We start from the raw sequence: 23,513 nt of genomic DNA, 5'->3' as shown, positions 1-23,513 counted from the left end.
CACAGCTTACCTAAATCTGAACACTGAACAACCCGAAGATGGCACTGACAGCGGAATGGACATACTGCTCCGGGTAGGTATATGTCAGGACTGTCTGTCGGAGGAAGATCAGCAGATCCTTCGTCTTCTAGCATAAACTCAAACAAGCCTTTTTGGTGGAATGGTTTGGCCCAGCATACTGGCAGAAGCAGGAGGAAGAAGACAGCCACCTTCATGGTTTACTTCATCTACTCAGAACAGAACCAGTGAACCTAGGATTCAAATCAAAGGTTTAAAGAATGGTAGCATTCTATCATTCCTGCAAAGCTGCTTTCCTAAGGAGATACACAGCATATATACCAATTACATAAATGTGTTCCTGTTCATTACAGATAGGCCACTTATATTACATGGGTAGGAGAATGTTAAATACTTGTCAAAAACACTTTTTACAGAGGAGGTTTAGGGTAATTGTAAACACATCTGTTTGCATTTATTAGGAACAGGAAGTGTTGTCAACATTATTAAACAAAACAGTCAACACAATAAGCCACGTTTTCCATTTGTCAGTACTTAGCCACTGTAGCAGTTTGAGTGTGTGCTTTCACTGCCAGTTGTTAGCTATGAGTTTGTTCCTTTAGGGATGAACTTGAGATTCTCAAATCCATCATAATGCATATTTCATGTCTTGTAATTTTTTTTTAAGAGCCAGCCTGTTGTGTGTGTGTGTGTGTGTGTGTGCTAAATTATAGCCCACCGAGGCTGATTGGGAAATGGAACAAGATCTGGAGATTGGGCAAAAAACTTTTAGCTGATTAAATTATACTTATTTCCCAGTTTAAAGAACATTATGAAGCTTCATTTCATGTTGGTTTCTTCTTGGCCTCCTTTCCAATTACTTGGCTTAGGGTATGTTATTTTATAACTATGTCGTGTTAAAAAAAATCTTTTGCTTTGCACTGCATAAGCATTTGAGTTTATACTTATTTTTTGTCAGCATATTTTCTAATGAGACTTAGGGGCCTGATCCTGAAAACATTTTTCTTCCACAGGAGCAACTTTGCTCATGTGAGTAGTCCCACTGGACTCAAAGAGGAAAGCTACATACATATGTGTTTTAGGACTGGGCCCTAAGTTAGTTTCTGCAAGTTTAGAGTATCTGGCACGCATTGTTCAGTGTTGAGGGAAATATTCAAACTCCCAATATTCAGAGTAATTTTCATATTTTGTGGTAGATGATTACAAATTAGTTAACCATGAATATTTTCTCTTTTTACCACATGCAATATACAGAAAAAGTTATCTTGAAAAATCCCTCTTGGGTCTAAAGAGCTCAACTATTAATAATGGTGGCCTTTTCATGAAGAAAGAGGGGAATTGTTGTTGACACATTAGGAGCCTTTTCTTACATTAGTAAATGTAGTCCCAGGTACAGTTATAACTGTATACAAAAATAAATGTTCATTTAATTGTTTAAATTAGTAACTCAGCAATACAAAAATTCATTTCTGAAATGAATTAACTAGAAACCAGGCACTGTATTTTGAGGCCTCTTTTCAGAATATTAGATCTACAAATTTCTGTTAGAGAGCTGGTGGTTGTCTAAGGCTAGATGGATTAGAATGTATCTAGCTCTATGCCTGTTACATAATTTGCATAAAATAACTCCCAGAATGCAACTTCCCAAAACATTTTACCCTTTTTCTTAAGCAGATGACAAATCTGCCATACAAAATATGGCATACTTTAAAATATTTTAAAACTATAACTAAAGTCTCTCTAATTTAGCCATTCTAGGACCAGATTGTGATACTATCAAATATGAGTAAGGATATTTTACTCTGTAAATAATCCCTTTGTCTTCAGTGGGACTTCACCGGGAGAAAGGTATTATTCAGTGTGATTATGTGTATTGCAATATGGCTTTTAATTAGAATTAGAAGCATTTTCTTTTCCTGTACAGTCTGTAGTGTGCCATCAATTGTAATCCAATTTATCCCCATAGCGGGTATTCCAGGTACAAGGGGTACTGAGTGTGGTGAGACTACACAATTATAAGTATGAGAGAAAGTAAGAAAAATATAACAAAGTGCCATTAATCCATTACCATTTTCTTAGTACTACTTCATCTAATTCAGCACTCTTATAATTTTGGAGTGGAGGGTAGTAAAACGACAATACAGTTTCCAAAAATATTCTGTCCCTTGGTAAAAGTCATAATTTATTACCATTTATCTCAGCATGTTGTATTGTAAACAACAGAAATATTAGCAGAGCAAAAATAAATTTTCTGAATTTACATTAACTTTGAGATGCCATGTGAATCAGATGCACAAGAGAAATACCATGATACTGGCATGCTATGGCTGATTTAAAGAGGTTCTCCTGGGTATAAAGTAAACTGTTTTTGACCCATTAACATTTTGATCCTGTTCCCATTGATCCCAGAGGTAAAATGTCCATTAGTTTCAAAGAAAGCAGAGTCAGGATCCTCTACTGGAAATAAATTGTCTGACAAACAACATAGAGGCACTTTTCATATTTTACTCATGCACACTAATATATACTGATGACATATATCAACTAAATACTGTCATAGGGCCTTATCCTGTAGTCACTACACAGCCAAGACCCCTAATGAGTTCAATGGGAGTCTTGCGTGAGTGAGAACTGCAGGGTTAGGGCCATAATGGATGTTATGGGGCTTAGATTATATATATATATTGCATTAAGGACTCAATGGGGGAAAATCATACTAATGAAAAATAATCAGAAGATAGGAATATATATATATATATATATATATTCCTAACAAAACAACAGCCATTTAAAAATCATATAAAAGAAAATTGTCCTATTAATGTTCACACCTCATTTAGAAAGGAAGAGGGAAAGACGGATTGAATTGAATTCGTAATGGTTTGTGATGTGGTATTTGGGCTTAGAGCACAAAACTGTTTACATTTGCATTAATTATATGTACACAATGAGGAAGACTTTTCCACAAAAGCTGCATCATTTCACGTCACCAGAAACCACTGTATTGGTGGTCTTCTTTTTACCCTACATTACAACTAATGAAAAAATGACCACTTTCTGTCCGAAGAGTTTCTTATAATATCATAAAGTTTTACTTGAATGAAATGTACAATTAAAAAAAAATCCCTGGACCACGTGTCTTACCTATTCTGTATACTAAACAATAGGTGTGCAAACACAATAGTTGGGATTTTAAAGAGAGCCCGAATGTCCACTGACAGGAGTTTCAGCTCTTTAGGAATTTTGTTTTTCAACTCTTTCTTTCAGAGCCACCTTCTCTCAGAGGTGTAGTCCATTGTTTATATATGTTAACATACCACTTTCTAATTTTATAAAGACATTCATCAAGTCTGTATAACTGTACATCACATTATTTTGAAACTGAAAATATTCCTACTAAAGTTTAAAATACATGGAAAGAAAGACTGCAAAATTTCACTGTCTTTTGCAACCAGAATTGAAACTACTCATACATTTTTCTCCCACACACTATATCATATACTCTAAATATGTGACTACAAACACAGAATATCCTGCTGCCAAATTTCACAGTAAGAAAAAAGCAATATAGTATTACTTCTACACATCAAACAAAAGACAGCAAAAATCAAATGAACAATAGGAAATGTACTAAGTCCTTGAGAACGTATTCTTCTTCTCATGTTCTCAAACAACACAAGCTCAGGGTACAACACTAACATTACTAAACATTTAGTAGGCTTTTTCTTGCTTCTCCCAGTAAAATGCAACCATTTTTGCTCTAGCCTTGACTGAAGTTTTATTAGTCTGAAGCATAGTTCAGGACAATGATTGAAAGCCATACCTTTTTAATCCAGGGATTTGCAAGAGGAGCTCTCAAAGCTGAGATGTAATTAAACTAAATATTCAGCCCCGGCAAAGGACTTGCAGGTGTGGAAAGGAGGAGGGGGTAGGTTACTGCTCAGTGACTGTCACTTGGTGGAAAACCCTCCTGCTTCTATTCCACAGCACAGTTAAAAAATAAGGTTTCCCTCAATGAACACAATCCAGGCTGACACCCACATTAGATCATATGGTAATGATATGTCTCCTGTATTGTAGCCAAAATCTTTATCAGCCCCCTTTTTTTTCATTTGCTTTATTTCTTTTTCATCTGTTTAGGATCCCAAACTGCTTGTATAGTACAACACAGAAGCTTGATTGTAATTCATCTTACTTATTTTCTTAACTTCCCTAAAACATATATTTACCAGAGTTTTTTCTTCTGTTTTATCCTTGCTTATCTGAATCATTGACTTTACTGGAAAAAAATAGTTTGGCTATTTTTCTTGTTTATAGTCTGTATAACTCAAGGAAATGATATAAAATTAATCTTGGAGTTAGTCAAAATGTAGATTAGCAGCAGAAAAAAAACCCTATGAATAGCCTTAAGTTAAACTCTTTATACAAATACTAACCTGTCTCTGCAAATGGTACAGCCATTGCATGAACCAAGTAGTTTAGCTAAAGAATATAATTCCATACATTTTAAAAATATTGCAGTGTATTCCTGAATGTATATGAAAAGCCTGTTGCTTATTGTTTTAATTAGTGGAATGATTTTAACATTTGTGGTCAGAAATGTTTCATATAAACAGATTTAAAAGTGCATTTTCACCAGAAAGGAAATTACTTTAACCTCATTTTTGGTACTACAGTGGGGCTTTAATAGAACACAAATGTGACTAATGATGTGTCCAGCTCACTATTTAGATTTAGAAGTTGATTTAGTAATCTGCAGCTTTATTTGATGTAAATAACAGCAATTGCTGAAATACAGTTCTGTACTGTTTTTAAAACTCCAATATACTAAAGGGAGCCCAAATACAATAACTGATATTTATTTAGTAAACTAAAAGCAACATGAACATGTGTAAATTTACTATACTGTTGGCTCTCCTGTCTAAATACTACAGGTTTATGTCTGTGTTTTGACTTGTACCCTCTCTGTTTGCCCTTAGGCTGTGACCAGGTGCAAATCTAAAATCAAAGTCTGTGAAATGTGAAAAGATGTTGAAAAGAAGTTTGAATTTGTAGAATCACAATAAACACTTTGAAAATCGGTCTCTTGGCCTGATTGAAAAAGAAGATGTTGTTAAAAAATCTTCTAATTGCATTCTCTTGGTAGAAAAAGACACAGGGGAACAATTCACCTTTATAGATTTTTGCTGCAGTCAGCAGCAGTAATCAGATATTTGTATGTTAAAATATTTTACTTTTACATATTTCACTGGTAAAGTACGGATCATTTATCCCCTTTCTAAATCTGAGTCAGTGAAGGACCTTTAGGGAGTCAAATTCCTTCCTTATATTAACCACAGGGCACAATAACTGGTAATGATTTAGTTGTAATATTTTGATATGCAAGATTAGTTTTGCTCTCAGCTTTTTACGTTTATAACGCAGCCTTATCCTGTTCAGAGGTGTCACTGTTAGGTTTGCCGAAATCTTGGCTGCATCTTAGTAATTTTAACTCGTCACATCTCTGTCCACCTGCATCAGCTAGTTACAACCATTTCAAAGCAGGATTTTGATGGTCAGCAGGTCAACAGTGGGGCAACTGAACTTATCTTGAAATTTTGCCTTAGGGTGAACTTACACCCTCCCCTACTAAAACCTAATACAATTGCTCTGATAACTATTAGAGGGGTGAAAGGTACTAAATTAGTTATAGCCTTTTCTCCTTGTTATCGGAAGGCGGGGGATGTGAAGGAGCAAAGTGTCCCATCCTTCCTTTCCTCTCCAGGCTTTGGGGGAACTGAGATCCCTGCAACATGCTGTGTCCTCCTCACTGGCTGGAGAAATGGAGATTAGAGTAGGAGTAGCAGGACCCACTGTTACCTGGCTGGACAGTTTATAGGGTACCAAGCCTCCTTAGGTGGAGTATTACTGGCACAGTTAGAGAAACAATTGTCCAAGGTGGCAGTACCCTATCTGCCTCTTTTCTTCTGCAGGAAGTTCTGACCCAGCTGGTTCCCTCCAGGAAGCACAAAGGAAAAAATGGGGGAGCTTACCACTTCCAGTTTTTCCTTCCTTCCAGGGGTAAATGGAAATCCTGATACTGGCATCCTCTCTCCTAGTCAGCCATTCTCTGGACTCTATGCCAGTTTCCTCTCCCCTCCTAGAACTCCATAGGGGGTGCCCGAGTGGGGAGGATAGCTAGGAGCACAACAGTCACTCCATTATACAATTCCACACTGAGAGTACATCTACTCGGCACACTCCTTACGGCTTTGTATAGATTCCATACACCTCCCCCAGCAGGGGTATCAATTGCAGTGTAGATGGTGAGACATGGCATACACAAGTAGAGAAAGACACATGTGAACCATTAGGGTATGAATCTACATGGCTCTCCATCCCCAAGCAATGTAATATTTTTACCTGGATAGTGGGCTGGTCCCTCCCTGCTGACAGAGCCTTTTGCCACCATAGCGAAAGGCTGTAGCAGTGAGGAAAGGCTCTGGCAGGGGGGAGGCGGTAAGGAAAGTGTCCAGGAGCTCCCTGCTGTCGGAGCCTTTTCCTGCTACCTTCCTCCAACCAGAACCTTTCACTCATGTGTAGCTACACATCACAGTGTGGACGCAGCCTGATTTTCACAGCAATATGTAAATACACATGCCGTGCACACACCTCACTAATGTGCTGTGTAGACATACCCTGATGTGCAACCACACACTTTTCCTTGACTGGCTGTGGGCCTACTTGGGGACATGGACTCCTTTCTGATATCTGTTTTTCCATATCACTGTTCTCTTCCCCGTGTCATGTCCTATCACACAAGTTGATGCAATGTCAAGTCACTGCCATATATCAATACACATAATGACCTACAGCCACCAGAATTTGTGAGCTCCCCCTCCCAATCTGTTAATCACTGCTTAGTATTTTTTGGTCATGATTTGAATAAGTGGTTTTTACAAGAGTCAGTGGTCCAAAGACCTAGATGGCTAAGTTTGCTCTGCTCTGAGGCTAGACTTTCAGATATTAAGTACTGACTTCCAAAAGGTTCTAGACAAATATTCCTTAGTGTTATTTTCTTATAACAAAATCATTTTACATCATCTAAAAAGACAAAGAAATGGTTATGAGTACAATAAACAAAAGGGTTCAGAATGAATAGGCAATGGACAGGGAATATTTTTTATGTATCTGTTGCAGGAACAACAGGGCATTGTCTTTTGGTGCTTATTTCATATCCTCTCCCATTGTCAGTTAGTTCCAAAAGGATGCCCCATGGTCAAACCTCTGAATAGATTTCCCACTCCCCTCTGCCTCCTGGTTTAGCTATATGCCCCTTCCTCTTGTCTGTTCTGCAACTTTCTATAAAGTTTTCTTACAAACAGTGTAATAAGTAGCTCTTAGCTATGGTCACTGAAGTACCTATGAAATAAATGTGGTTCTATATGTAAGCAGAGTCAGGATGAGCTCTACCCTGACATCTGGTGGCGAGTCATGGAGGGTTGTGGAAAAGAACTTCAGGGGCTGATCTCATTTGCATAGGCACACCCACCCTGCCTAGATGGTGACTTTGGCTGCTGTAGGAACCCCAGTTTTTCTGTTATTGGGGCAGGAATAAACTGTTATTATCCTGATTATGTGAATCAAGGACAGTGGAACTGTACTCGGCCTTTTGTTATGATGGAGGGACTCACCATCAACTAAGCAGCACTCACTAGGCAAGGGTCATGGGTTCCAAAAGCCAGTGAATGGAGAGAGGCTGAGGACAGATATTAATACTTGGTGGTATGGATCCCCTGGTGAGGGCCTTACATGCTAATTACACTTCCTCCTCTCTCTACTGTGGAATATAAAAGCTAATTTTGATTCCATTAGGAGTCTAGTTATAGGCTACTGAGCTGAATTCACTTTGGGCTAATGGTGAAACAGCCCTGAGGCTCCCCTACTACAAGCTGAAATCACAAAAGAGCTAAACTTACTAAGAGCTGAAATCACTGAGTGTTGTGTTAAGTAGTAGGGGAGCCTGAAGATATATGGTAGAGCACTTTGTGGAGCAGAGCAGTTTGCCGGATGCCTGGCGCAGCTTATGGGGGCGGCTGGCAGAGTGGAGCCCCATGGAAAGGTGGGGTAATGAGCTTTGGACCGTGTAAGGTGCCCCTTAACTCTGCCCCCCCCATCTCCACCCAGGTTGGGAAGTAAAACTCTGCAGATAAACTTTCAAATTCTGGGGCTGCCCTGACCAGGAACAGAGACTTTTGGGTCGTTGGACTTTTGGGACTTTGGGTGATTTTGGGTTGCTGAACTCAAGAACCAAAGGGAAAGGACACGCCCCAATTTGCCTGGGGTGGGTTTTTTGCTCCTGGGTTGTGTTATGAATCCTGTTGGTAGTATTTCCCCAACATAATGCCACATTGTTTCTCTCTGTTATTAAAAGGCTTTTTGCTACAATCAGACTATGTGCTTGCAAGAGGGGAAGTATTGCCTCTTGGAGGCGCCCAGCGGGGGTGGTATATATTTGGCCCAGGTCACTCACTGGTTGGGGGCTCAAGCCGGTTTTGCATTGTGTTATTGGAATGGAACCCCTAGATACTGAACCCGGCCCTTGTTGCTGCCAACTCTGATGGGCAGAAGGGTTACATATATTTGTCCAGGCATGGCATGACAAGTTAGTTGAAGATACAGAATTGCAATTATTGGATATTCTCGATGTAAAGAGTTCCTTCATCTGTTCTGTCATCTCAGGGCTATATTTCTGAGGGTATGTCTACACTACGGAATAAGGTCGAATTTATAGAAGTCGGTTTTTTAGAAATCGGTTTTATATATTCGAGTGTGTGTGTCCCCACAGAAAATGCTCTAAGTGCATTAAGTGCATTAACTCGGCGGAGCGCTTCCACAGTACCGAGGCTAGAGTCGATTTCCAGAGCGTTGCACTGTGGGTAGCTATCCCACACTTCCCGCAGTCTCCGCTGCCCACTGGAATTCTGGGTTGAGATCCCAATGCCTGATGGGGCTAAAACATTGTTGCGGGTGGTTCTGGGTACATATCGTCAGGCCCCCGTTCCCTCCCTCCCTCCGTGAAAGCAAGGGCAGACAATCGTTTCGCGCCTTTTTTCCTGAGTTACCTGTGCAGACGCCATACCACTGCAAGCATGGAGCCCGCTCAGGTAACCGTCACCCTATGTCTCCTGGGTGCTGGCAGATGCGGTACGGCATTGCTACACAGTAGCAGCAACCCCTTGCCTTGTGGCAGCAGACGGTACAGTACGACTGGTAGCCGTCATCGTCATGTCCGAGGTGCTCCTGGCCACGTTGGCTGGGAGCGCCTGGGCAGACATGGGTGCAGGGACTAAATTTGGAGTGACTTGACCAGGTCATTCTCTTTAGTCCTGCCTGCAGTCAGTCCTATTGAACCGTCTTATGGTGAGCGGGCAGGCGATACGGACTGCTAGCAGTCGTACTGTACCATCTTCTGCCAAGCAGCCATGAGATGTGGATGGCATGCAGTCCTTCTGCACCGTCTGCTGCCAGCCAAAGATGTAAAAGATAGATGGAGTGGATCAAAACAAGAAATAGACCAGATTTGTTTTGTACTCATTTGCTTCCCCCCCTCCCCTGTCTAGGGGACTCATTCTTCTAGATCACACTGCAGTCACTCACAGAGAAGGTGCAGCGAGGTAAATCTAGCCATGTATCAATCAGAGGCCAGCCTAACTTTCTTGTTCCAATAAGGACAATAACTTAGGTGCACCATTTCTTATTGGAACCCTCCATGAAGTCCTGCCTGAAATACTCCTAGATGTAAAGCCACCCCCTTTGTTGATTTTAGCTCCCTGAAGCCAACCCTGTAAGCGCCCCTCCCGGCGTCAGAGCAACGGCAAACAATCGGGCATCTGAGAGTGCTGTCCAGAGCAGTCACAATGGAGCACTCTGATGGGGCTAAAACATTGTCGCGGGTGGTTCTGGATACGTATCATCAGGCCCCCGTTCCCTCCCTCCCTCCGTGAAAGCAAGGGCAGACAATCATTTCGCGCCTTTTTTCCTGAGTTACCTGTGCAGACGCCATACCACAGCAAGCATGGAGCCCGCTCAGGTAACCGTCACCCTATGTCTCCTGGGTGCTGGCAGACGCGGTACGGCTTTGCTGCACAGTAGCAGCAACCCATTGCCTTCTGACAGGAGACGGTGCAATACGATTGGTAGTTGTCCTCGTCGTGTCCGAGGTGCTCCTGGCCACGTCGGCTGGGAGCGCCTGGGCAGACATGGGCGCAGGGACTAAATTTGGAGTGACTTGACCAGGTCATTCTCTTTAGTCCTGCAGTCAGTCCTATTGAACCGTCTTATGGTGAGCGGGCAGGCGATACGGATTGCTAGCAGTCGTACTGTACCATCTTCTGCCAGGCAGGCAAGAGATGAGGATTGCTAGCAGTTGTATTGTACCATCTTCTGCCAGGCAGGCAAGAGATGGGAATGGCTAGCAGTCGTACTGTACCATCTTCTGCCGAGCAGCCATGAGATGTGGATGGCATGCAGTCCTTCTGCACCGTCTGCTGCCAGCCAAAGATGTAAAAGATAGATGGAGTGGGTCAAAACAAGAAATAGACCAGATTTGTTTTGTACTCATTTGCCTCCCCCCTTGTCTAGGGGACTCATTCCTCTAGGTCACACTGCAGTCACTCACAGAGAAGGTGCAGCGAGGTAAATCTAGCCATGTATCAATCAGAGGCCAGGCTAACCTCCTTGTTCCAATAAGAACGATAACTTAGGTGCACCATTTCTTATTGGAACCCTCCGTGAAGTCCTGCCTGAAATACTCCTTGATGTACAGGCACCCCCTTTGTTGATTTTAGCTCCCTGAAGCCAACCCTGTAAGCCGTGTCGTCAATCGCCCCTCCCTCCGTCAGAGCAACGGCAGACAATGGTTCCGCTCCTTTTTTCTGTGCGGACGCCATACCAAGGCAAGCATGGAGGCCGCTCAGCTCACTTTGGCAATTAGGAGCACATTAAACACCACACGCATTATCCAGCAGTATATGCAGCACCAGAACCTGGCAAAGCGATACCGGGCGAGGAGGCGACGTCAGCACGGTCACGTGAGTGATCAGGACATGGACACAGATTTCTCTGAAAGCATGGGCCCTGCCAGTGCATGCATCATGGTGCTAATGGGGCAGGTTCATGTTGTGGAACGCCGATTCTGGGCTCGGGAAACAAGCACAGACTGGTGGGACCGCATAGTGTTGCAGGTCTGGGACAATTCCCAGTGGCTGCGAAACTTTCGCATGCATAAGGGCACTTTCATGGAACTTTGTGACTTGCTTTCCCCTGCCCTGAGGCACATGAATACCAAGATGAGAGCAGCCCTCACAGTTGAGAAGCGAGTGGCGATAGCCCTGTGGAAGCTTGCAACGCCAGACAGCTACCGGTCAGTTGGGAATCAATTTGGAGTGGGCAAATCTACTGTGGGGGCTGCTGTGATGCAAGTAGCCCACGCAATCAAAGATCTGCTGATATCAAGGGTAGTGACCCTGGGAAATGTGCAGGTCATAGTGGATGGCTTTGCTGCAATGGGATTCCCTAACTGTGGTGGGGCTATAGACGGAACCCATATCCCTATCTTGGCACCGGAGCACCAAGCCGCCGAGTACATAAACCGCAAGGGGTACTTTTCGATAGTGCTGCAAGCTCTGGTGGATCACAAGGGACGTTTCACCAACATTAACGTGGGATGGCCGGGAAAGGTGCATGATGCTCGCATCTTCAGGAACTCTGGTCTGTTTCAAAAGCTGCAGGAAGGGACTTTATTCCCAGACCAGAAAATAACTGTTGGGGATGTTGAAATGCCTATATGTATCCTTGGGGACCCAGCCTACCCCTTAATGCCATGGCTCATGAAGCCGTACACAGGCAGCCTGGACAGTAGTCAGGAGCTGTTCAACTACAGGCTGAGCAAGTGCAGAATGGTGGTAGAATGTGCATTTGGACGTTTAAAGGCGCGCTGGCGCAGTTTACTGACTCGCTTAGACCTCAGCGAAACCAATATTCCCACTGTTATTACTGCTTGCTGTGTGCTCCACAATATCTGTGAGAGTAAGGGGGAGACGTTTATGGCGGAGTGGGAGGTTGAGGCAAATCGCCTGGCTGCTGGTTACGCGCAGCCAGACACCAGGGTGGTTAGAAGAGCACAGGAGGGCGCGGTACGCATCAGAGAAGCTTTGAAAACCAGTTTCATGACTGGCCAGGCTACGGTGTGAAAGTTCTGTTTGTTTCTCCTTGATGAAACCCCCCGCCCCTTGGTTCACTCTACTTCCCTGTAAGCTAACCACCCGCCCCTCCTCCCTTCAATCACCGCTTGCAGAGGCAATAAAGTCATTGTTGATTCACATTCATGCATTCTTTATTCATTCATCACACAAATAGGGGGATGACTACCAAGGTAGCCCAGGAGGGGTGGTGGTGGAGGGAAGGAAAATGCCACACAGCACTTTAAGCACAGCACTTTAAAAGTTTACAACTTTAAAATTTATTGAATGACAGCCTTCTTTTTTTTGGGCAATCCTCTGTGGTGGAGTGGCTGGTTGGCCGGAGGCCCCCCCACCGCGTTCTTGGGCGTCTGGGTGTGGAGGCTATGGAACTTGGGGAGGAGGGCGGTTGGTTACAGAGGGGCTGCAGTGGCAGTCTGTGCTCCAGCTGCCTTTGCTGCAGCTCAACCATACACTGGAGCATACTGGTTTGGTCCTGCAGCAGCCTCAGCATTTAATCCTGCCTCCTCTCATCACGCTGCCGCCACATTTGAGCTTCAGCCCTGTCTTCAGCCCGCCACTTACTCTCTTCAGCCCGCCACCTCTCCTCCCGGTCATTTTGTGCTTTCCTGCACTCTGACATTATTTGCCTCCACGCATTCGTCTGTGCTCTGTCAGTGTGGGAGGACAGCATGAGCTCGGAGAACATTTCATCGCGAGTGCGTGTTTTTTTCTTTCTAAGCTTCACTAGCCTCTGGAAAGGAGAAGATCCTGTGATCATTGAAACACATGCAGCTGGTGGAGAAAAAAAGGGACAGCGGTATTTAAAAAGACACATTTTATAAAACAGTGGCTATACTCTTTCAGGGTAAACCTTGCTGTTAACATTACATACATAGCACATGTGCTTTCGTTACAAGGTCGCATTTTGCCTCCTCCCACCGCGTGACTACCCCCTCAACCTTCCCCCCTCCCTGTGGCTAACAGCGGGGAACATTTCTGTTTAGCCACAGGCAAACAGCCCAGCAGGAATGGGCTCCTCTGAGTGTCCCCTGAAGAAAAGCACTCTATTTCAACCAGGTGACCATGAATGATATCTCACTCTCCTGAGGATAACACAGAGAGATAAAGAACGGATGTTGTTTGAATGCCAGCAAACATACACCGCAATGCTTTGTTCTACAATGATTCCCGAGTACGTGTTACTGGCCTGGAGTGGTAAAGTGTCCAACCATGAAGGACGCAATAAGGCTGCCCTCCCCAGAAACCTTTTGCAAAGGCTTTAGGACTACATCTAGGAGAACCGCAAATGCCAGGGCAAAGTAATCCTTTCACATGCTTGCTTTTAAACCATGTATAGTATTTTAAAAGGTACACTCACCAGAGGTCCCTTCTCCGCCTTCTGGGTCCAGGAGGCAGCCTTGGGTGGGTTCGGGGGGTACTGGCTCCAGGTCTAGGGTGAGAAACAGTTCCTGGCTGTCGGGAAAACCGGTTTCTCCGCTTGCTTGCTGTGAGCTATCTACAACCTCCTCATCATCATCATCTTCTTCGTCCCCAAAACCTGCTTCCGTATTGCCTCCATCTCCATTGAAGCAGTCAAACAACACGGCTGGGGTAGTGGTGGCTGAACCCCCTAAAATGGCATGCAGCTCATCATAGAAGCGGCATGTTTGGGGCTCTGACCCAGAGCGGCTGTTCGCCTCTCTGGTTTTCTGGTAGGCTTGCCTCAGCTCCTTCAGTTTCACGCGGCACTGCTTCGGGTCCCTGTTATGGCCTCTGTCCTTCATGCTCTGGGAGATTTTCACAAAGGTTTTGGCATTTCGAAAACTGGAACGGAGTTCTGATAGCACGGATTCCTCTCCCCAAACAGCGATCAGATCCCTTACCTCCCGTTCAGTCCATGCTGGAGCTCTTTTGCGATTCTGGGACTCCATCATGGTCACCTGTGCTGATGAGCTCTGCATGGTCACCTGCAGCTTGCCACGCTGGCCAAACAGGAAATGAGATTCAAAAGTTCGCGGTTCTTTTCCTGTCTACCTGGCCAGTGCATCTGAGTTGAGAGTGCTGTCCAGAGCGGTCATAATGGAGCACTCTGGGATAGCTCCCGGAGGCCAATACCATCGAATTGTGTCCACAGTACCCCAAATTCAAGCCGGCAACGTCGATTTAAGCGCTAATCCACTTGTCAGGGGTGGAGTAAGGAAATCGATTTTAAGAGCCCTTTAAGTCGAAATAAAGGGCTTCATTGTGTGGACGGGTGCAGGTTTACATCGATTTAACGCTGCTAAATTCGACCTAAAGTCCTAGTGTAGACCAGGGCTGAAGGTTGTGACAGTTCTACTGGTCACATATGGCTGAGGTCTCCCATTTTGGTCATTTGCCAACAGTAGGGTTATGTATTGTCTGCAGCCATGGAGAAAACTTTGAATAAAATTGAATGAAACTAATGCCTTGCTCCTTTCAAACTATGACCAAGATTTCCTCCTCCTCTGTGGAACAGGGACTCTGCCTTTTCCGTGGTATTTCCCTGTAACCCCAGGCATGTCCCCATACCCTGCAGCATGTGCTCCCTGAGTCTTGGGTCTGTGTGGATGGAGCATGTGGAGACTGGCTGGACCAGAGGGGTGGGAAAATCATCCTTTCTCTGGCCTTCTCATGGAGGAGCCTCTTATGGAGTTGCTCCTGACAGAAGACAGAGCCCTTTCCCATGGGAGGGCATGATCTGGCCCTAGTGTATTTGGCACCTAAGTCCCTCTCTAATATGGCCTCATTCTTTCCTGAGCCAGATTATTTTTTCCAGCCATCACTGGTTGAGGAGGAGCTATTACAGTCTCATCACTCATTGTGATTGCTAATTCCCTGATTTTCGCATTGGCCCCATAAGAGAGAACCTAACGTATGCACTCCTTATACTTCTACCAGAATATAACTTAACTCCCAACTGCACATTTTAAGAGGACTCTTACCTATCCACTTCTCCAAAAACATGGGTGGATAGGTATAACTAACCTTGACTAGCAAGCGATCCACAAATAGTAAGGTTTCTCCTTATTACTAGCTGTGGTGTCAGGAGAGAGAGAGAGAGAGAGTGCAGAAGTATGTGTGAGACGAGCAAAAGAGCACTTTACTCTCTAGTTAGCTAGGAATCCATATGTGAAAGCAAATAGCTGCTTGGATATGGGCTCAGGTAGTACCCTGTTTCCCATGAGCTGGGCTACTGACAGAGGGAATGCTGTTTCTCTGAGCTGACTCACATGTGAATGTCAACACCTCAGAAATCCCCTATTAGCAGAGGATGGTAGATTCTGTCCCAAAAAGACACTGCAGGCTGGGGAGAAGCAGGCAGACTGACTGGAAACCTGAGAACACCTTATCAGGAAACAGCAGTGGTGAATGGGAGCCAGGAAAAAAAGGTGGGGAGGGAGGTCTGGGGAGCCTGAATTAGAGAAAGAACGAGAGGTCAGGGTCAGACAAAAGGAGCAGAATCTCAGGAGAATAGCTGTTTTCATGAGATTTTGGCTATTTATTTCAGGGTCTGGTTTCGGAGGCAAACAGGTCTTGCTGGGTGAGGGAGGTTCAGATTAAAAATAAAAAACTTTTATTTTTAATTTTGGTGACATTAAGATCCTGAACCAGACATCCCTGGTCATCCCAACTCTGCTCTGTAGATACATTCTGTAGGATTGTTACTTAATTTCATGCAATTGTTGAAGCAACATACCTTGTGTGTCCTCTATGAGTCAGGGGTTATGAACCAGTGTCCAAAAATGAGCCACACATCCTGTGCAACCATGCACTGTTTAACAACCTCATTTCAGATGATGAAAACTGTGAACTGCTGTACCAATAGGTCAAGTCCCTGACCTCAGTTTTAGTCATAGCAAACTTCTTGATTCATCAGAAGTTAATTATGCTTGAGTTAAGTCCCTGTCCCTTTGAATCCAACAGACTAGCTAGTGTGCCCCTACAGTAGGGTTCTTGTGTGGGTAGATATTAGGATGATAACCTGTGCATGCTGCAGTCTATTGGGGAAATTAATGATTTGCAGGAGTGGATCCACTTATACTGAGTCCTGTGAACGGCAGGATCTTTGGTGGTGTAAGCAATACCATCACTGAACTTACTGCTTTCATTCTGGTTATTTGACTTCTTTACGGTACCAGAGCTCATTTAAAAAAATTCTGAATCAGACACTGATGACACAAGTGCAATTTTTGTTGAAACAAAATTGTACATTGAGGCTCAAATGAAAACCAGGGGCTTCTGAGCCTAGGCTTTTGTAACTTGCATCTCTCAACGTGAGGAGTAATTGCACGTAAGGTGAGAATCACCACCATGGAAAGTTACGTTCTGCCTGGGGGCTCCACAGGAACCCTGCCAATTGCATCAGAGGCTGTGTATCAGTAAACTCATACTGACTTCCAAAAGTAGGGGGACTGGAAGCCTCAGGGTATTGGGAATGGAATAGATGTATAACATTCCCTGGACTTCAGGAAAGCAGACTTCGACTCCCTCAGGGAACGGATGGCCAGGATCCCCTGGGGGACTAACTTGAAGGGGAAAGGAGTCCAGGAGAGCTGGCTGTATTTCAAGGAATCCCTGTTGAGGTTACAGGGACAAACCATCCCAATGAGTCGAAAGAATAGTAAATATGGCAGGCGACCAGCTTGGCTTAATGGTGAAATCTTAGCAGATCTTAAACATAAAAAAGAAGCTTACAAGAAGTGGAAGGTTGGACATATGACCAGGGAAGAGTATAAAAATATTGCTCGGGCATGTAGGAATGTTATCAGGAGGGCCAAATCGCACCTGGAGCTGCAGCTAGCCAGAGATGTCAAGAGTAACAAGAAGGGTTTCTTCAGGTATGTTGGCAACAAGAAGAAAGCCAAGGAATGTGTGGGCCCCTTACTGAATGAGGGAGGCAAACTAGTGACAGAGGATGTGGAAAAAGCTAATGTACTCAATGCTTTTTTTGCCTCTGTTTTCACTAACAAGGTCAGCTCCCAGACTGCTACGCTGGGCATCACAAAATGGGGAAGAGATGGACAGCCCTCTGTGGAGATAGAGGTGGTTAGGGACTATTTAGAAAAGCTGGACGTGCACAAGTCCATGGGGCCGGACGAGTTGCATCCGAGAGTGCTGAAGGAACTGGCGGCTGTGATTGCAGAGCCATTGGCCATTATCTTTGAAAACTCGTGGCGAACCGGGGAAGTCCCGGATGACTGGAAAAAGGCTAATGTAGTGCCAATCTTTAAAAAAGGGAAGAAGGAGGATCCTGGGAACTACAGGCCAGTCAGCCTCACCTCAGTCCCTGGAAAAATCATGGAGCAGGTCCTCAAAGAATCAATCCTGAAGCACTTGCATTAGAGGAAAGTGATCAGGAACAGCCAGCATGGATTCACCAAGGGAAGGTCATGCCTGACTAATCTAATTGCCTTCTATGATGAGATTACTGGTTCTGTGGATGAAGGGAAAGCAGTGGATGTATTGTTTCTTGACTTTAGCAAAGCTTTTGACACGGTCTCCCACAGTATTCTTGTCAGCAAGTTAAGGAAGTATGGGCTGGATGAATGGACTATAAGGTGGATAGAAAGTTGGCTAGATTGTCGGGCTCAACGGGTAGTTATCAATGGCTCCATGTCTAGTTGGCAGCCGGTATCAAGTGGAGTGCCCCAAGGGTCGGTCCTGGGGCCGGTTTTGTTCAATATCTTCATAAATGATCTGGAGGATGGTGTGGATTGCACTCTCAGCAAATTTGCGGATGATACTAAACTGGGAGGAGTGGTAGATACGCTGGAGGGCAGGGATAGGATACAGAAGGACCTAGACAAATTGGAGGATTGGGCCAAAAGAAATCTGATGAGGTTCAATAAGGATAAGTGCAGGGTCCTGCACTTAGGACGGAAGAACCCAATACATAGCTACAGACTAGGGACCGAATGGCTAGGCAGCAGTTCTGCGGAAAAGGACCTAGGGGTGACAGTGGACGAGAAGCTGGATATGAGTCAGCAGTGTGCCCTTGTTGCCAAGAAGGCCAATGGCATTTTGGGATGTATAAGTAGGGGCATAGCGAGCAGATCGAGGGACGTGATCGTTCCCCTCTATTCGACATTGGTGAGGCCTCATCTGGAGTACTGTGTCCAGTTTTGGGCCCCACACTTCAAGAAGGATGTGGATAAATTGGAGAGAGTCCAGCGAAGGGCAACAAAAATGATTAGGGGGCTGGAACACATGAGTTATGAGGAGAGGCTGAGGGAGCTGGGATTGTTTAGCCTGCAGAAGAGAAGAATGAGGGGGGATTTGATAGCTGCTTTCAACTACCTGAAAGGGGGTTCCAAAGAGGATGGCTCTAGACTGTTCTCAATGGTATCAGATGACAGAACGAGGAGTAATGGTCTCAAGCTGCAGTGGGGGAGGTTTAGATTGGATATTAGGAAAAACTTTTTCACTAAGAGGGTGGTGAAACACTGGAATGCGTTACCTAGGGAGGTGGTAGAATCTCCTTCCTTAGAGGTTTTTAAGGTCCGGCTTGACAAAGCCCTGGCTGGGATGATTTAACTGGGAATTGGTCCTGCTTCGAGCAGGGGGTTGGACTAGATGACCTTCTGGGGTCCCTTCCAACCCTTATATTCTATGATTCTATGATTCTATGATTTTGCTTCTAATTTGTGCAAGAAGATGCATCACAGCGTGGTGGAAAATGGAGATCAACAGTTTTTGATATCGGATAGCTGTTGTGTGCCCTACATGAAAATGAGTTGAGTAGTCTCAGCCCAGTTTCCAGTGGCCATGTGTCTGCATTGTAAAAAAAAAACAAAACAAAAAAACACCTCTGAATTGGGAAAAACTGACACTCTAAGCAGAGAGGCCAAGAACTAAATAAGCACCAAGACTAATCTAACCTGTTACCTTTAGAGGTTAGTCCTGCCGATCTAGACAGAGGCGCACTAATGGGTCAGCAACTTGCTGTGCTGCTGCATGTGTTGCATCAGCTTTCTGAGTAAGTAAAAAGCTTCGGTCTCCAGGGCTGTCAGTTCTGTACCTTCCAAAAGCTTTAATGCTCACAAAATGTAATCTAAAAAAAGAAAAACATCTAGATAGCTTGAAAGGTCATATTAAACTAAGTTACATTTTATAGTAAGCTGGTTCCTTCATTGCAATTGCCAGCTGGCATCACTCCATGTTTACAACCACAGGGATCTTTAGGGTTCCACAGCATTTCCGGTTGTCTCGACCAGCATCCACTGCACTGCTTGTCTCTCCTCACATACAAAACCCTAGTCCTGATTTTTAAAATATAAGATCATAGAATCATAGAATCATAGAATATAAGGGTTGGAAGGGACCCCAGAAGGTCATCTAGTCCAACCCCCTGCTCGAAGCAGGACCAATTCCCAGTTAAATCATGGCAGACCTCTGTCTGTACAGCAATATTTAACCAGGCAGGATCATTTCTTATGGAGAAAAGGGGATAGAATTCACACTTTTTTCAAAGTAGGCCAAACAATTCCAAGACAACTATTCAATCTAGCCTCAAATTCCAACAAATATTGTACAAACCTTTTTTTACAAAGCAGTAATATGATCCTATTTCTCCTTTGAAAAATATTTGCAAATATTTTTTTAAAAATAGATTTAGACCTGAAATCCAAGAATGTAAATTTTCATTTTTAACAGCCCCCACGACCATTAATTACAAACCTAAGTTTATATTGTCGTTTCATTTTTTTATTAAATATGCTCAGAGATAATTTCACAAAATAATCCATAAAAAATCATCCCAGACTAACTGAACCTTCCTCTGAGTTTTAAAGAGTATTTTTAACAAATATAAAAACATCTCACTGTCTCCAACAAACTTGATGGAAACATTTCATACATTTTGTACTTTGATAGCACTACCAGTTGTGTTCTCCTCTTTAATATGAAACACATACATTGAAAGTTTCTATTTAAAAAAGAAACAATATAAAAAAGCTACTTGCTCTGAGTAAGGAGTTGAGAACTAGTCAAAGAAAGCTCTCTAATCAGCTCTCTCCATGACAATGATCAGTTCACGAATATGAAGCCTGATTCAAAGCCCATTGAGATCAATGGGACTCGACCATTGATTCAATGGGCTTTGGATCAGGCCCATAAAGTATACACCATATGGGTCCTGATCCCAGAATGCTCTGGAACATGAATCTAAGTTTATGTATATAAGCAATCCTGATGACTTTGATGGGATTACACACTTATTTAAAACTAAGCATGGGCACAACTGTTTTTCTGGATTAAGGCTCCCTAGGATAGGTCTACACTGCAATAAAACACCTGCAGCTGGCAGGTGTCAGCTGACTCAGGTTCATGGGGTTTGGGCTGCTGGGCTATAAAATTATAGTGTAGACATCTAGGCTCAGGCTGGAGCTCTAGGTCTGGCTCCCTGTGAGGCAGGAGGATTCCAGAGCCGAGGCTCTAACCTGAGCCTGGATGTCAACACTACAGTTTTATAGCCTCACAGCATGAGCCCTGTGAACCCAAGTCAGCTGACACAGGCCTGCTGCTTGTGTTTTATTCCTTCCCCTAGAAGAGAGTTGGGCTTTTTTTTTCCTTATACACTCAAACCTTTACAGGGCTCTGGCAGATAAATGTAATTTACACCCTCTTTAAGGCACGTTTACATTTCCAGAGTGGGAAAAGGATCCTTAATATAACTGAGAGTCAGGCCCTATGGTACCTGCTGTAATGCAGTGTTTAGTAGGACACAGGTTTCCATTTCTTGGTAAAAGGACAATTTAACATCTCTAGGATCCAGAGTAAGTGTAATGTCTGCACAGTGGACTGTCTGCAAACAAAGAAGCATCTATCCTGTAGGTACACTCAATGCAGACATTACAGGAAAACTCCGAACTAAATAGCATCTAACTTCCAGGCTGCAATATAAACAAAAATACAAGCCAAAACCTAGAAAACGTTAAACTAGTCTGTGATTGTGAACGTTTCTACAGAACTCCAAAGTCCTACATATTTTAAACCCTTCTCCCTCCCTCCACCATCAATTTTTTTAAAGCAGCTGTTCACATCTGTGACCCTGTTCAATTTCTTCTCCCCCTGACTTTTTTTTCATTTTAAATTGTTATAACACTTGCTGCAACCACTCTGCAGGACATGAACACCAGTGCAATTGCCCCACTGAAAGCAGAACTTGGGAGAAACATCTCCCACTGGAGATGATTCAGACAACATGGAGGAGAGACAGACAGCAGGAATAGGGTGGAGAACATTTAACATGATGACAAATGGCCGTGGCCCTGTGTCCAAGTCTCAAGATGTAATTGTCAGTGGTTTTCTTTTCTTTTTTAAATGAAGAACTGTCACGGAATAAACAACGAGGAGTCCTTGTGGCACCTTAGAGATGATTGAATTGGCCTCAACAAGGACTCCTTGTTGTTTTTTCTGGTACAGACTAACACGGCTATCCCTCTGAAGCAAGTCACGGAATAGTGTTTTTTCTTCCAAACATGTAACAGGACTCTTCAGATAAAAGGTGTCCATCTCACAGACAAAGCTAGAAATGTTACACTAGCTCTGAGACAGTCTGCACTCATCATTCCGGACAAATAGAAAGAGAGACAGGATGCAAGGGATGTGGTTTAATTAGGTCACAACTTTTATTAACTTACCTCAGCTGAAAATGGTCCAGCAGTAACTCATACAGTGCAAGTCATCCTTGCATACTCATACAGTGCAGACCATCCTTAATCATTGCCGTCACAAGCCCTTTAACTCCCAATACCAGGGGAGGGCACTGGGTTCCTAGCAATGATCTGGGGACCAACAGTGGAATTGCTAGGAACCCAGTGCCCCCTCCCCTGGTATTGGGAGTTAAAGGGCTTGTGACGGGTTCAGTCACAGAGACCCCCTTGGGACTGTCACCTGATGTGCTGAAATTACCTCTGAGCCAATTTTCCCTGCCAGCTTGGGACTCCAGAACTCGGTCTTGTTGAGCCAGACATGCTAGTCTGCGACAATACAGACCCAAGGGTCTGGGCCACGCCCCCAATACTGCAGACTTTAACTAAAAACAGCTCAGCAGGTTACCTGTCTCCAGCTCCCAATGGGATCCAAACCCCAAATAAATCCATTTTACTCTGTATAAAGCTTATACAGGGTAAATTCGTAAATTGTTCGCCCTCTATATCACTGATAGAGAGAGACGTATAGATGTTTGCTCCCCCAGGTATGAATCACTTACTCTGGGTTTATTAAGAAACAAAAGAGATTTTATTAAGTATAAAAAGTAGGATTTAAGTGGTTTCAAATAATAACAGCCAGAACAAAGTAAGTCACAAAGCAAAATAAAACAAAACAAAACAAGCAAGTCTAAGCCTAATACATTAAGAAATTTATTACAGGTAATATCTCACCCTCAAAGGGGTTCTAATAAGCTTCTTTCACAGACTAGACTCCTTCCTAGTCTGGGCCCAGTTCTTTCCCCGGTATGGTCTCTGTTAGATCCAGAAGACATCTCAGGTGGTAAGCAGGGGTTTTCTCATGACTGGCAGCCCCTTTGTCCTGCACCACCCCCTTTTTATAGCTTTGGCACAAGGCAGAATCTTTTGTCTGTGCTTGTCCCCCCACACAAACACACACTTCCCCGGCCTCATCAATGGAAAAGTACATGGATTAAGTTGGATTCCAGTATCATGTGACATAGTCACATGTCACTGTAAAGCTCCTAATCTCCATTCTTCCTGGATTGGCCCACATGTACACAGGAAGGTTTGCAGGTAAATAAACAATTTACAGCCAATTTACCTACTCAATGGGAGCCATCAAGATTCTAACCCACCATCAATGGCCTACACTTTGCGTAATTACAATAGGGCCTCAGAGCTATACTTCATATTTTTAGCTTCAGATACAAGAATGATACATGAATACAAATAGGAGGAATATATTCAGTAGGTTATAACCTTTGTTACGATACCTTACAAGAGATCTTTCGCATAAAGCATATTCCAGTTACATTGTATTCACACTCATAAGCATATTTCCATAAAACATATGGAGTGCAACATCACAGGGGTGAGGAAAGGGGGCTGCCTTCTCACTGTACCACACTTTAGGAGCCCCAACCTGATTCCCCACCACTAGGGGATGCCTTCCCTCAAGTCCTCTTCCCAGTTTTGGTTTATCAAAGCACCAGATTCCTATGGAACAAGTATGTGCACTGGACACCTGCTAAATTGAGACAACTTGAACCTTACCTCCTGTCAAGGTTCCTCCCCA

General features: G+C 43.8%; 1 protein-coding gene across 1 annotated transcript in view; it reads right to left on the bottom strand.

Annotated features, from left to right (window-relative positions):
* The window catches only part of DCN (decorin), a 45,217-nt gene extending 41,182 nt beyond the window's left edge, over positions 1-4,035 (bottom strand). Inside the window, exons 1-2 of the mRNA XM_048835603.2 lie at positions 3,842-4,035; positions 11-251 (exon numbers count right to left, since the gene is read on the bottom strand). Of these exons, the coding sequence (XP_048691560.1) occupies positions 11-215 (205 nt within the window). The 5' untranslated portion in view covers positions 216-251; positions 3,842-4,035. The remainder of the gene's footprint in view (positions 1-10; positions 252-3,841) is intronic.
* Between the last annotated feature and the right edge of the window lie 19,478 nt (positions 4,036-23,513).

The sequence above is a fragment of the Caretta caretta genome, chromosome 1 (assembly GCF_965140235.1).
Source record: "Caretta caretta isolate rCarCar2 chromosome 1, rCarCar1.hap1, whole genome shotgun sequence".
Taxonomy (NCBI): domain Eukaryota; kingdom Metazoa; phylum Chordata; order Testudines; family Cheloniidae; genus Caretta; species Caretta caretta.
The sequence above is the reverse complement of the archived record's forward strand: the minus strand, read 5'-3'. Positions and strand labels throughout refer to the sequence as shown.